This window comes from Montipora foliosa, chromosome 9, assembly GCF_036669935.1.
Source record: "Montipora foliosa isolate CH-2021 chromosome 9, ASM3666993v2, whole genome shotgun sequence".
In the NCBI taxonomy this organism is placed as follows: Eukaryota; Metazoa; Cnidaria; class Anthozoa; order Scleractinia; family Acroporidae; genus Montipora; species Montipora foliosa.
Window position 1 is genome coordinate 6,417,145 of NC_090877.1, and position 14,508 is coordinate 6,431,652.

Genomic DNA, 14,508 nt, shown 5'->3' on the forward strand with positions numbered 1-14,508 from the left:
CGGGTTCTGGTTCTCACGCAATGGAATGTTAATAGTTAACCGCATTTCGCAAATATACACCTGCGCACTTCACGAAAACGGTGTTTCATGGTCTTCCCAGTGACTTATTAGCTCAATATTAGCTCAATTTTAACTCAATCTTAACTCAAACTCAACTCAACTCGATCAATAGTCTATCTTCGGAGAGAACACGTTATGATCTTGTCCTAAAATCTTCATAGCGGAAAGCGATTCTCATATATTAACAGTTTGATTCATCAAAGAAGAAACCTTGAACTGGCAGAGCTTACAAAAGCGCCCCTGATCTTTCCAACATTGGAGGGTAAAGGCATCAATTCGATTTTAAAATGATGTTCCACTGGCAGATTGTTAACACCGATTTTACATCCATGTTACACGAGGCAACTTTTAACGCAACTCTGTTGCGGCGGTATGCTACACGAGATGATTTTAAAGGCAACAATGCTCGCAACATTAGAGTCCAGGCTCCTGCTGGACAAATCCAGGCGACAAATAAGGCGGACACTGTTGACGTGACTGTCGACGTGACTTATTTCCGTTCTCGGTGGTGCATTTCTGGTACGATTTGGCGTTTAAGTCAACGGCGGGGGTGTTACACGCACCAACTTCAACAAAATCCGGGGAACAATGTTGCAAGTTTTTTAAAGCGATTCAAAAACCTACATGTTGCCGCAACAAAATCGCCCTGCGGGCCATGTTACGCCGATTGTTAAGGCAACAATGTTGCGTTAAGAGTTGTCTCGATTCGTGTAACATCATCTTATTGCACGAGATTTCGCATCAATAGCAACTAGTCATTTACAGATTGAAATGGTCTATTTATTTAAACTTGTCTTTTTCAATAGAAAAACCCAAGAATTTTTCCACCAGTATGCTTTCTTCTTGCCTCTTCATGGTCCATAATGCCACTGGATGTTGTAATGACAAGGTACCTACAAAGATGACAATACAAGTTGCTTTAGTTCATACATCAGAATGTTGCCTGTGCGACGGTCATTTCCCTCCAACTATGAAATGCCACTGCTTTTGACATGTCCTTTTGCAATTTTTGACATGGCTTGATACGGCCCATGCGAAATGACATGGTTCTTGTGACATTTACATGTAGGCTAGCTAGAATGCAATCAATCACGAACCTTTACAGTCCTGGCCTACAAGAACGGTAACAATACCAACATGTTTTCGTTTTGGTCACCTGACAACACAATTGCACTGCATGAACATGGACACAGACAGCAAGAGGTTTGACTCTTTCACAAAAACGGTTTCCAGGGCTTTATTTGACAGATTTTAAAGATTACTATTTCTTCAGCAACTATATCATGTTTCCTAAATTGTAGCAAAAAACTTGCAAAATTATTTATCCAGCTTCAACCAAGAATCTTCCACACAAGACAAAAATGCCACTCTAACAGAACAAAACCAGAAAACTGCAAAAAAATTAACCTCTCGAAAATCTCTATTTAACCCACTGACTCATGGGAGTGAGCCTTATATTATAAAACGCCAGACAATTTTATTCACCACCACCAACGAGGGGGGGGGGGGGGGGGGGGGGCTCTGAGGAGTCAACAGGTTAAACAATTTCAAACACAAATCACCAATAAAATAATAAAAACTGCATCAATATTGTAGACTTACCCAAATTGTCTGGATGGCAAAAGAGTACTTGCCCACTTTTCAATGTCATGAACTTTTAAATCGTAACGAGGACTGATGACACCACACTAACAAGACCAGAAATACCAAATCAGTAAGGCAGTTTCACTCATAGTTACTCCGTTATTTGCTTTGAATTTATGATTAGCATTAAATTGGATCTCTGGCAGCTAGGGAGTTACCCTGCAAGCAGAATCTTTTTCGGTCTTCCTAGGTAAGTCGGGAAGAGGAAAGAAGACTCCGCCAGCCGCCTAGCCTTTCTTTGATTTGTCACGCATCCAAAGAAATGGATGAGTCATTCTAGTTTTGTCAAACCCGTTTTTTTAATTTGTGCGCATGATCAATCGCCACGCGCCATCAATATTCTTTTACGTGGAATGCCTTCGGCATTCCACGTAAAACGCAGCTCAGTTTCAGGCAGTTATGAAAAAAAACACTGTCGAGTTACTGCACTACCACACGTACCTACTCAGTATCTCCTCAATTCCCCCCCCTCCCCCAGCCAAAAATCCCGTATCCCCACAATTTGAGAAATGGAGTACAGATGTTGTCTTCTTGCCTTCGCCACAGCAGATTTAAACAATTTGCAAGAACTACACTAGGATTACGGAACCGGACTTCAAATACAGGGCCCGGTTGTTTGAAAGCCGATTACCTTAATCCAGGATTAGTGTAAACTTTTGTTTTATGTTTTCAACTTTTTGATGAAAGTTTCCCTTGCTTATTTTTGTTTTTCAAGATTGACTTCTTCTAATGTAAAGTTTTACCGAATATCAGTCTTGAACAGCATTTGGGAGTAGAGAATAAAACTCGTTTGTTAATTTTTAACCCGAGATTAGAGTTAATCGGTTTTTGAACAACTGGCCCAGGATGATAAGTTGTTGAAGTATGATTTGTAATACGTTTTTCGGATGATTTAAGGCTGATCTTGTAATTTTTGGATGAACGGGAGTTAAGGAAGCAAGTAAAACTGTAGGATTTGAATAAAGTCTCCTTCCAAAAAATATATAAATAAAAAATCCCGTATCCTGATAAACCGCTAACTGGGCTTCGTTGTTTGCATTTGCAAATTTAGTAACATTAATAATGCGTTTCTACAACAAACAACTTCAAGTTATGTTACAGATTTATCTTTCTGGTAATCTCTCGTCATTTTTCGAAGTTTACCTGTACTTGAAGTTCACTGTAACTGGACAACCCGATTCGGCTAAAGCGCAAAGAAATACATTGTAGCTTCACCTTCTCTTATATAGCCCCCCTTCCCCCTATTCAATGTTGGAAGGTAACACAACAATTTCCCACTAAAACCATTCAGTTTTGCACAACATTGAATCGGGAGGGTGGCAAAATTTTTTGGGTTTTGTGGTTTTGCAGTTACTAATTTTTAATTAAAGTGCACCTAAACCCAAATATTTTTTGTTCCTAATATAAATCTCCCCATCCAAAGCAAGCATATGTCAGCATTGTTACGCATAATTTCGTTTTTTCTGTGCCGTGCAAGCCGCGTAAACTTGGCAGAACAAACAGTAATTTGGACCCACGACCGAGATGTGAAAGGCATGAGTCTATTCTCAATTTTACGCCCAACTGGCTTTGCATTCCTGTTTTCAAAGAAATTTATGTAGCATTGCAAAACATCACATCACCGTCGTGGGTCCAAGTTACTGCTAGTTTTGATAACTTTGCGCTTCTTGCCCGGCAGATAAAAAGCGTAACTTTGAGGAAAGAATCGTCAAACATGTTTGCTTTCCGTGGAGAGATCAATATTGTAGACTAAAAATATTTGGGTTTAAGTGCACTTTAACGCATGCTCAATACGAAATGTCGAGGCAGCTGGCAGAGTCTTCTTTCCTCTTATTGACTATCTAGGAAGATTGAAAGAGACTCTGCTATGTCTCTGAGGATTCGACTCAAAATACAAGAGTGTTTGCCACCTTTCTGCCACCCACTGGGCCACCACACTGCTAGCTTAGCAAAGCGTAATTCTTAACACTGATTCCCTTATAGGGGACATTGTTTTGAGTGGATGTAGAGGTAGTTAAATACCCCTCAACCTTAGGTTATGAAAATAATGGAAACAAAAATACTATCAGACCTTATTAAGACGTCCTGTCAAATTGACAACAATTTTTCCTGCTCTGTGATCATCCACAATCTCAAATTCTCCAATATAACCTAAAAAATACAGATTTCTATTACACAACTATTTCTTTATTTCCATTGATACTTATACCATTTTGGTAGAAGCAGGTATTATCCCTACTACTAGAAAAGTTCTATGGAATCACACACACCAGGTCCTTCACTTTAGTCAGTGTCTGGCTTTCTTCTGGTTCACCTTACATTGTTGCTTGTTTAAATAATAAGATTATTCCAAGGTTGAAAACAATGTTCAACAGCATTTGAATGTTCACTGTAATAAAATGCACATACACTTAGATCAAACACTTTATTAACGGGCTAGAGCTCCTAGCTTACTGCATGTGGTACATTAAATGGGAACACCTTCCTAAAAAATGAGGTTTTTTTTCAATGCTGATTCACGGATACTCTGAAACAATCTGAGTGCTCCTTTGCAGTAGTCGAACCTAGAACCTTTTGATTACAAGAGGGAGTTATTGGAGACCCATTAAACTAGGGTCAGGTGACAACAATTAGTCCTGCTATACTGGTATAGGACTGAAATTGCGGAAACCACACATTCTCGTCATTGAAATGAATGACTGATATGGAAAATTTGACATTTTCATCTTGGTCATTCAATTCAATAACAAGACAATCCATTTGTAAACCTGTTTATGCCTTGTAAATTAAAAAGAGGGAATTTCTGAGGTACAATCTTTCCGAGGCTTGTATACCAACAAGTCACCAATTTCTAAATAACTATTCTACCATTTGAATTTCTGATATATGATTACAATTCTCAAATTCATACATGTAACATCGTTTGTTACTCCCAGTATTGATTACAGTCCGCTTCCCCATCTCACTCTGGCCATAAACAACACGACAAACTAAACTTCTTCCATGTTTGATCTTTGGATATCATTTATGAGACTTTCCTTCTCTTTTGCCTGCCTCAAACAGCCCTCCCTCATTGCGGGCAAAAGCTCTGTAAGTTAGAATTTTTTAGACCTAATAAAGAATTGTTGTTGTTTCCTGCAGTCAGGGAGCTCAAGATATGGCGATTCTGTGTCAAAATTTTGACAGTTTCAATTTGTATAAGTACCGGTAATCACATGATTTCGAGTGCAATTCGGAATAAGCAAAACGCAAAAAAAATTGCACAAGCCCATAGGGCAACTACAATTTGCAGTCTCTGAAAAAATTACTAAGCTCTTACTAACTGAGTGCAAGGACCGTACTGTGAAATATCAGCCCAAGGTCGAGGCTGCACTTGGCCAATATTACCTGGCCAGTACAGCCCTGTCCAAGCCACAAAGAAGTATTCTTTCTTTGAAATTGGACACTTCTCCAATTGGTGAATGTTTGTAATCTTCGTCATCCATCAGCAAACTTAAAACAGTAACCTTTTACGTTTAAAACTAAATTCCACTAATTGCTATAATTGACCTCATCAGCTAACTCTACGTTGTACCCAATTCAAACTGTTTGGAATACAGTAAAACGTTTGGTTTCAGGTATTTCCATATCATTTAAATTATTATTATGAATGCTACAATATCATGCAAATACAACACAAAGAATCTTAATCCCGGTAGATTTGAATTGGGTTACAACACTGAGTTAGACGATTAGGTTTATTTTACTGCTGTGATGAGAAAACTGAATTCTTCTTTTTTATAACTTTGTGTTTCATTCAACTAAAATTTCCCGGAAGAGAAAAAAATACGGAAACGGACTGTTTCCATGGTAATGGTCCGTACTATAAAATCCCGACTTGAGAATGATTTAAAGTGCTCATTTCTTCTTGGGTTGCATGTCACGCAAGTGAAAACATAAATTGCTTACCATTTAAGAAATTGAGTCAAGAAATGGAATGTTATAGATGAGGAATAAGTAAACAACGGGTCCAAGTCTCAGGGCTGTGCAATATTCCATACTTAAGTTATTCAGCGAAATTTATTACTCAAATTTGTTGAGTTTAGTATAGAGGCGCCATGTTGGTGTTCTGCTGCAGTACACCACTATGGCACTATGAAACCTGTAGAAACATCTGGAGTTTAGTTTGACTGTCTTCAACACTTTTTTCTGTATAATGAGCTAGCAAACATTTGTATAGACACATCTCCTAGTACATTGGCTGTTTAGGCCACAAAAACAACTGGCATGTTTTTCGGAAGCCGTCAACATGTCACGCACTGTGAAAAACTCTGAAATTCACACTGCTCTATTTCCGGGTTAGGGTTAGCTAACCCTAGCTGATCAACATAAATACTCAAAAGGCTCTTTAGTTTTGTATTTTTTTTTTTTTGTGACGTCACATGGGACCCAAGAACTCCAAACTGCACGAAAAAAATAATGCGATTACTTATTTATGATACACATTAAAAAAATTTCATGTTTAATTTCCCCTGGGATTTTTGCATGCAAGAGTTAGGACACTTTCCATTTTGACAGAACTGACAGGTCAGACCGGGCTGTTAGAACAGCAGGTACAAAACACAGGTTACAGGTCATTGTTTTACCAATGCAGAAAGTATCGTAAACATTCATGAATGCTAACCTTAGGCCTGATTAGGCCTTAAAAAGTTTTTAGGCCTAAGGTTAGCTTTTATGAATGTTAAGGATACTTTCTGTATTGGTAAAACAATGAACTGTGACCCGTGTTTTGTACCTGCCGTAGTTGGAAGGACTATCTCTACAACGTCTTCAAATCAACACACTTCGAGGATCACATATTCTTCTCCAGAAGAATGCGAGGGATTATCATGCAAGTGTTTCTTCACACTGTTGTATTTTCTTTGCAAAACGAACGGTCTGGCCGGCCAGTCCTGACAAAAGGACAGCGTCCTTATATTATTATACAACTTACAATTATTGAGCTTACCATGTTTCATCATAACGGTCAGAAACTTAATTATGACTTTCGAAGAAGGGCGAAGAAGGACCTGTCTCTTCCCTCGTCTTTCAGCATTGCATATGGCGTTTAAAGCGTCGCTCAACACATTGATTCGAACCATGTTGAACCTGTTAGGTAAAACACATGTACGTCAACAGAAGCCAGTGAAACATTCCCCCAAAAAATGACTTTATTTCATTGGCAATATCAGATACGATTTCTTTAGGGTTTCTTAGAGACAAGGACAGCAACCCTTTATTTACAAAAGAAACTCAGACGTTTTAAAACTTTACTGCTGATGCGGATGCAGACAGATCTTCCATAGCCATTTTGTCCTACCTTGTGCAAAATGGCGATCGCAAGAGAGAAAGAGTGGATAGAATAGACCATAATATACCGGGGTAGCCTCTACTTGAACCCAGCGCGGCTGCGCGGCTCGGAGCAGCATCCGGGAGCATGCGAGGTGCAGAGCGACCCGAAGCGACCCTGTTTTGTAAACATTTAGGTTGCTACGAGTAGTGACATGAGTAGTTACATTTTAGTTGATGGCAGTTTGTGAGGCCTGTAGAATTTCTCTCACTTTTCCACTCAAGATATTGGCAGCATCAATGGAAAATTACATTATTTTAGCTATCCTGGATGCCTCTCTTAGAGCGACGGAATAGCGAGTCGCGAAGCGGCAAGAAGTTGGATCTTGCAATGATTCAATTAGATTATCCGTAATGATTCTTATTTTTTTACGCTGAAATTATTGTTTTGTTTATCCAAGTCGATCAAAAGGAGTATTTGACTTCGAAACATCGGCATAAAAGGCCAAAGTCTCCTAGCTGGTAATCTTGATCTTACAGCCGATATCATGTTTACCAGAGAAAAAGTAAGAGTGAACCCTGTAAGAAACAAAACCAAGAAAAGTTACAAAGGGAACACCTCAAAGGCAGCATGGGAAACTTTACTAGCTAGTTCTAAGAACCATGCTAGTAAGGGTGAAGGAAGTTCTAGGGCATGGCGTGGATCAGAAATGACAAATGGATTTGCTCACATACAGTGGTCAGATGATGATGATGATGATGATGCTAAAGACAATGACGACAAGTTTAAGACTCCCATAACCCCTAGTGCATCATTCATCTTTTCTGAAAGTCACACTAAAAGTTTTGAGAACTTATGGAGGTCAGCTGCTGCTGAAGCAAGGGTGAATTCCTCGTTAGAATTTCATATGCACCCTGGTCAACCACCTGTCCCAAAACAAATTGTTGGACAAATATGTGAAGGAAAATATATTAACTTTCAGGAACTTCTTCTTGAAAATCTGGGCAAAGAAGATGCAAAGAACAAGATTTTAATTGATGAAACTCAAAGAGTGGATGATATTACAAAATGGATTGATTGCATGGCTATTTATATTTCAGTTTATACAAGTCATTATCCGAATCGAATTAGGGACTTACTTGCATATCAAGGTATAATAACTAGGTTATACCGTGACTGCCAAGACAAAAAAGCATGGCAAAGATATGATGTGGCCTTTAGGCGCAAAGCATTTCAAACTAGTCTAAGGGACTGGAGTACAGTTGATGAAAATTTGTGGATTATGTCATCATCGCGAGATGCACGTAGAGCTGTCCTCTGCAAAGCTTGTCTGTCACTAACTCATAACCAAGCTTCTTGCCCATTGTTGCCAAAAGCAGAAAGTGCAAAGACTCCACGTCTTCATTCTTGGTATGCTACAGTGATAATTTGCAAATGATGAAGAGAAGTGATTAATTAAAACTCCCACTTCATTTATCCCTTCCTACATTGTACCTGAGAGTGAGACTAATGTAGATTTTACTCTGTCTAACGGCAGATGAATTTAATCATCAATGGGGGCCACTCTAAAGAATGAAAGTATAGATTAAAGTTGTTGGTTGAGTTAAAATTATAAATGTTGATAAATAATATATTCCCATTTTTCCCCTCATTATTTGATCATTTAGGTTATCCAGGTCTTCAAAGTTACTCAAAAAGGATGTTTTAGGTGAGGAGGAGCAACCGCAATCAGTTAGTACATCTCGGCATACACAGAGCCCTAATGAAGGATTGGATCTGAAATTTGCTTTTGGGTAAGTCCATGTTAGGAAGACCAATTCAGCCATGGCTAAAAAAATGGTGCTTTTAACAGTACAAGGAAGAAAAGGAGATTGAACTTTGGTTTCACTGATGTGTTTTCTTTTGTTTAAACCCTACTTAGGTACCATGGTTACAATGCATGCAACAATTTGTTCTACACACAGTCAAAGGAGGTAGTTTTTCATGTGGCAGCCCTCGGGATAGTATATAGTTCTTCAAGTAACCAGCAGAGATTCTACAAAGGCCACACTGATGACATCATATGTTTAACCATTCATGATGACAAGGATTTTGTAGCCACTGGACAGGTGATCCCCCATCACAATTGAAAGTAATATCCACAAAAACAATCCAAGGTGCTAACCTTCTAATTTTACCCTTCCATGCCCAAGGGTGAAGCCATTGACAAGTAAAATCGTCTGGCATTAGCCAGAGTAAAATCTATAAGTGAGAAAGAGTTTTAATTAACAAGCAAGTAAGCCACTATTCCATTTTATTGCCAGGAATGTAGCCAGACTTTCCTCATGAAGATCTTAATTTAAAAATGAAGCAAAAATTCCTTTGTTGTTTTAATTACCAGGTCATTTGCCTCCTAGCCTTAAGTAACAGAATTGAAACTTAATCAACAGGTGGGCAAGCAAGCAGAGACTCATGTGTGGGATGCCACCACCATGAAAACTGTAGCTGTTTTGAAAGGCTTCCACAAACGAGGGATCATTTGTGTTGACTTCTCAGGTGCAATGTTTCAGAATTGGTAACTTTTTCCCAGTGCTGTGGTTACTTTCTCTTTCAGTCATTTAATGGGGAATTTTTAGAAATTGATATGCTTAATTTATGTCTAATTCCAATCATTATGGCAACTTTGCACAGCATTTTTCTACAATTATTTGATCTCAAAAACTCAACATTGTTCAGGGAGGGAAGTGGGGATCAATGAAACTGTTTTTTCCTCTGAAACGAGGTGAAGTGTCTGAAATGTTTTGTCCAGGATTGTAGATTTTAAAGAGTGCAGGGTTGGCATTGTAGTGGGAGTGCCTGCCTTGAACCCAGGATGCTTTGTGGATTGGATTCCTGGACTCATTGTTATAGATGAATTTGGTAACAGAGTAACTTTGCCACTACAATTAACAATTATTCCATGAGTGCACGTTGGATATGAGATGGTAAATAGCCAATGGGGCACGTAGCACGGAGGTGGTCATAACCAGTCTCATAGCCAACAAGAGCGATATTATTATAATTGTTCTATTAAATTCTCATTAACTTCTGAACTTTAAAAAAATAAAGCAAACACTTGATGCAATCAGTTTCCATATTAGGTCATAACGGTACACACCTTTATATGAGCTGATAACCGAGATTGAGCCAGCCAATCAGAAAGCTAGAAAATGTAATAAAAATTCCAAGGTGGGAAATTTAATATAATTATATGATATTTACTTGGTTTTATAAAACATGTTTTTGTAGGTGATGGAAAGAAACTGGCAGATGTTGGTCTTGATGATGACCATAGTATTTGCATCTGGGATTGGAAGAAGGAAGAGAAGCTTGCATCAACTCGAGGACACAAGGACATAATATTTGTTATTGAGTGGAATCCATTCAATCCAAACTACCTTGTATCTGTCGGAGAAAAACACATCAAATTCTGGACACAAAAAAGTGATTATATCAGTTTTTAGCATGATGATAGTTGATGGTTAAAATTCATAATACTTTCATAAGGGGTTAACCGTTTGTTTTTTTACAGAGCAATTAACTTTATGATTCATCTGCTAGCTGTAGTAACGTATGCATTGTGTGACACGTAACAACCCCATCATGCTCAGGGGCATACATGTAAGTAGAGAATGTAGAGAGCCTTTGAGTCAGTTGTGCTGTGCAGTATTTTCGTCCTTCAGTAAAGATGTTGCATGCATTGGCGACAAGGATTCCTTCCGAACCCCAGTGGCCATTCCAATAGCCGCTGTCCAGCCTAATATATAGCCACCTTTGACCTACATGCTGATCAAAATGCGGTTGCCCAGTGATGGGAGAAGTGCATCCGAAGTTCCTTGAAATCTGTTTTCCTGTGCCACTAGATGCAAAGACACCTTTAATAGCAGAAAGGTCATCTTTTACTCCACACAGCCAGCACCAAAGTGCAAGACATCTTCTTGACACTCACTGAGACAGGGGATTAGATTTCAAAACCATCAAGGAGAAATTGGATGAGTTTTTTAGCCCAAGAAAGAATAAGTTTATCTCTTACAACCCTGATACTGTACCTTCTGAAAAGAGAAGCAGAGCCGGACCTTAACTGACACAGAGAAGAGGTACTCTCAAATCGAGAGAGAGGCACTGGCAGCAGAATTTACTTCAACCAGGCTCCAGGTTCCGTCATGAACTCTTTGACTGCCAGATGGGAACAAACACACAGCATACGGAACCAGCCAAAATGACGAAACTGCCAGAGAGACCCTGGGAAACAGTTGAAATGGACTTATGTGGACCATGCTACAAGCAAACCTGGAGACACCTCACCCTGCCACAGGAACTGCACCCTATAAACTCCTAAACCCAGACTTGACCACTACCCAACAGAGAGAGCCAGCAGGGACAAAGAAGACAGGAAAAGAGACAGGAAATACAAAGAGAAATTGAAGTCTTACCATGACCGAAGACACAGAGCCAAAGAACACAAATTCAAAGCTGGAGAGGCGGTTCTCCTGAAACGTGACAAGAAACGAAAAGGAGACATCCACGCCAGGAGAGTCAGTGATGGAAAAACAGTATGCCGAGACGCATCCAAATTCAAGCTGCTCAGAACAACATACATCCCAGCAAGAAACAAACAAAGGAAACCACCTACTGCAAGACCAGTAGTACCACCAGCAGCTAAATGCCAGGTAGCACCAGCTGTCACCCAAGGAAACAACGCCAGTGACAGCACCAATAGCCAACCAAGGCATTGTTACCCAACTAGTGCCAATTGAGGCAACGCCTACCAACCAAACCCTACCACTGCACAGATCACAGCAACAGACCAAATCCACATTTGATGGACACCTGAAGGACTATATCATGTGAACTGTGAGTTGTCCTCAAACATTGACCAGATGCTATCAACAATGATTATGAACACTGAACACTTGTTTCTTTAACGACATCGACTATGATTACTTGATTACAGTGAAATCACGGTACCAGCACTGAATACGTTTTATTGATTAGGTGCATGTCGATCGATTATTGTTAGTGATTAAGTGATTGATTAGTTGTATGTTAAGAAAACCAAGAACTAGGTTGAGACATGAATTTTGAGGAAATGATCTGAAGAACGAGGAGTGATTGACACACATGATTTTATAATTTACTACCAATTATTGAAGGTCAGGAGCCTATTCAAGCTGACTTTTTTGTTGTTTCCTGTAGCTTACCCCCTCTTCTAGGCAATAGTGGTATGAACTTCACAAGCATGAGGTTGATCAGAATGTCATGCGGCAATTTCAGAACATCCGAGAAAAGCTTACTGTAAATCATCCAGGAATGTGCTGCTTATAAGGAACACTTGAATTGTAATGCCTGCCTCCCTACAAGGTGTGTTTATATTGTAGAGCAGTACCGCTGGCTCATTTAGGTCATCAAGGCGTAAGCAAGTCAGACCAAACCCTTGATTAGGAGCAAAGTCTGATTTCTGGGCATCAACACAGCTGTTAAAGACGCCGTAAGATGCTGTGTACCATGTTGAACTAATGCCAACAGACAACATGCAGAACCCGTTGATGTGTCAGTCCTGCCCTGTGGTCCCTGGTTCAAGCTCAGCAGTATCTCATGGTCATTGCTGATGAGTATTCTCGCTTTCCCATCGTCGAGGATGTACACTCCACCTCATCAGAATAGGTTATTCAAGTTGTGGGCAGAGCATTTTCCACCTATGGATATCCTGAGATAGGCAAGGTCCGCCATTTAACAATCAGGCATGGAAAGGGTTTCTGAAGACCTGCAGCCTTAACATCGCAAAAACAACCCCTCTGGCCAAAGGTCAACAGACAGGTTGAAATTTTCAACAAACCCTTGATGAAAGCAATCAACTGAGCCAAAATCCAAGGGCAAAGCTGGATTTATGCCATGTATCAGTTCCTGCAAACATACTGCTGTACTCCTCATACCACCACTGCTTTTACTCCACACTGTCTCTTGTTTGGTTGCGATTCGGAGACAATGATGCCAGAAGTTGAATCTCCCACTCATTCTGATGTGAGTGCCCATTGACAAAGGAGCCACACTTCTCGTTGGGGTGCAGGGATGGCGCAGTGGTGAGAGCACTAACCTCCCACCAATGTGGCCCGAGTCCAATTCCCAGACTCTGCGTCATATGTGCGTTGAGTTTGTTGGTTCTCTTCTCTGCACCAAGTGGTTTCTCCAGGTACTCCAGTTTCACCTCTCCTCAAAATCCACTTGATTTGTGTTAATTGCCAATTTCATTTTGCAGTGTCCCCAATTAGTGCTCCAGCGCTAGAACGACTAGACACTTAAATAAATTTCCTTTCTTTTTTTTAACCCTGGTTAAATAAGCTGTTGACACCATATGACCCGACTCCCCTTGTGGTCACAGAAAGGAAACAAAGTATGGTCATCCCCCAACGTGGAGATGGATCCAAGGTGAAATCTTTTCATGTTCCATTACATTCCGCAGACGCCGATTCAAGATGTCAACCTTCCTGACATCGGCCATAACGGTACCTTACCTGTCATGAACGAGACCTCCTCATAAAACGGAAGAGAAGATCGCATCGCATCCACTGCAGCTCAGTACTACCAGACCCGAGTGAAAATCCGTTTGCAGAGAAGATTAATCGAGGAAATATGAAGTGGTTTCGTTATTGTTACTTACTGAGTACTTAGCAAGCTGTTGTGAGCACACACAAGCGCGAATGTTTCTCATGGACAGTTACGATTGTTTCAGAAGGTTTTCAAACTTTGAACTTTGTTAATGTCATATTTGGTTTTATCTTCAACCAGTAGTATCTAAGGCAGCTCAAGTTCCTAGGTCATATACTCTGCAAATCTGAGGATGAGTCAGCCAGTCTATATGCTCTATACTTCCCAACACATGGCAGACGCAGGCTGGGACAACAAAGTACATCCTATCTTCAGTACAGCAGTACGCAGCCTCCTTGGAGATGATGATGGACAGTTGACGTCCAAGCAAATAGCTGACCTCACCAACGACAGGGAGAGCTGGAGGAAGCTGAAGTCAGCAGTCAGCGAGCCAAGATGGCTGCCTAATTTTGTGCTCTACAAATTTATTGCGCTCTACAAATTGCACTACATTTATTGCGCTCTACATTTATTGCGCGCTACATTTATTGCGCTCTACAAATTTATTGCAATTAAGGTTATATTCTCTCGTATTTTTTCTATTATGGGACCAAAAAGGAGACCTCCTATGGCTAATGATGCTATCGATTTAACTGATTCGACTTTTGAAGGTCACTGGGATAAATTAGAAATCAAACTTAACAACTGCGTTACATCATCACTCCCGGGCCTCGTTACGAGCATTATGCAATCTCATGTCGTTGAAATCATCGACGACTATATTTCATCGACTGAGTTTCAAAGATCTCTGGCTGATAGTATCAACTTCGATGCCGCCGGTTTGGAAACTCAACTTGGCTCATCGGAAAAAAAGTTAAACAAACTAATAAATT

The 14,508-nt window shown here is 40.0% G+C and overlaps 2 protein-coding genes across 2 annotated transcripts in view; one reads left to right on the forward strand and one right to left on the reverse strand.

Annotated features, from left to right (window-relative positions):
* Positions 1 to 818: 818 nt before the first annotated feature.
* LOC137972153 (small ribosomal subunit protein uS8A) lies at positions 819 to 7,125 on the reverse strand. Its single transcript, XM_068818991.1, has 5 exons — positions 7,043 to 7,125; positions 6,692 to 6,831; positions 3,776 to 3,855; positions 1,663 to 1,748; positions 819 to 953 (listed from the first exon to the last, which is right to left on the reverse strand). The coding sequence occupies exons 2-5, from the start codon at positions 6,822 to 6,824 to the stop codon at positions 860 to 862; spliced, it is 393 nt and encodes a 130-aa protein (XP_068675092.1). The 5' UTR covers positions 6,825 to 6,831; positions 7,043 to 7,125; the 3' UTR covers positions 819 to 859.
* Positions 7,126 to 7,141: 16 nt separating this feature from the next.
* LOC137972154 (echinoderm microtubule-associated protein-like 6) overlaps positions 7,142 to 14,508 on the forward strand; it is a 15,760-nt gene continuing 8,393 nt past the window's right edge. Inside the window, exons 1-5 of the mRNA XM_068818992.1 lie at positions 7,142 to 8,422; positions 8,680 to 8,805; positions 8,934 to 9,120; positions 9,442 to 9,547; positions 10,280 to 10,474. Of these exons, the coding sequence (XP_068675093.1) occupies positions 7,560 to 8,422; positions 8,680 to 8,805; positions 8,934 to 9,120; positions 9,442 to 9,547; positions 10,280 to 10,474 (1,477 nt within the window). The 5' untranslated portion in view covers positions 7,142 to 7,559. The remainder of the gene's footprint in view (positions 8,423 to 8,679; positions 8,806 to 8,933; positions 9,121 to 9,441; positions 9,548 to 10,279; positions 10,475 to 14,508) is intronic.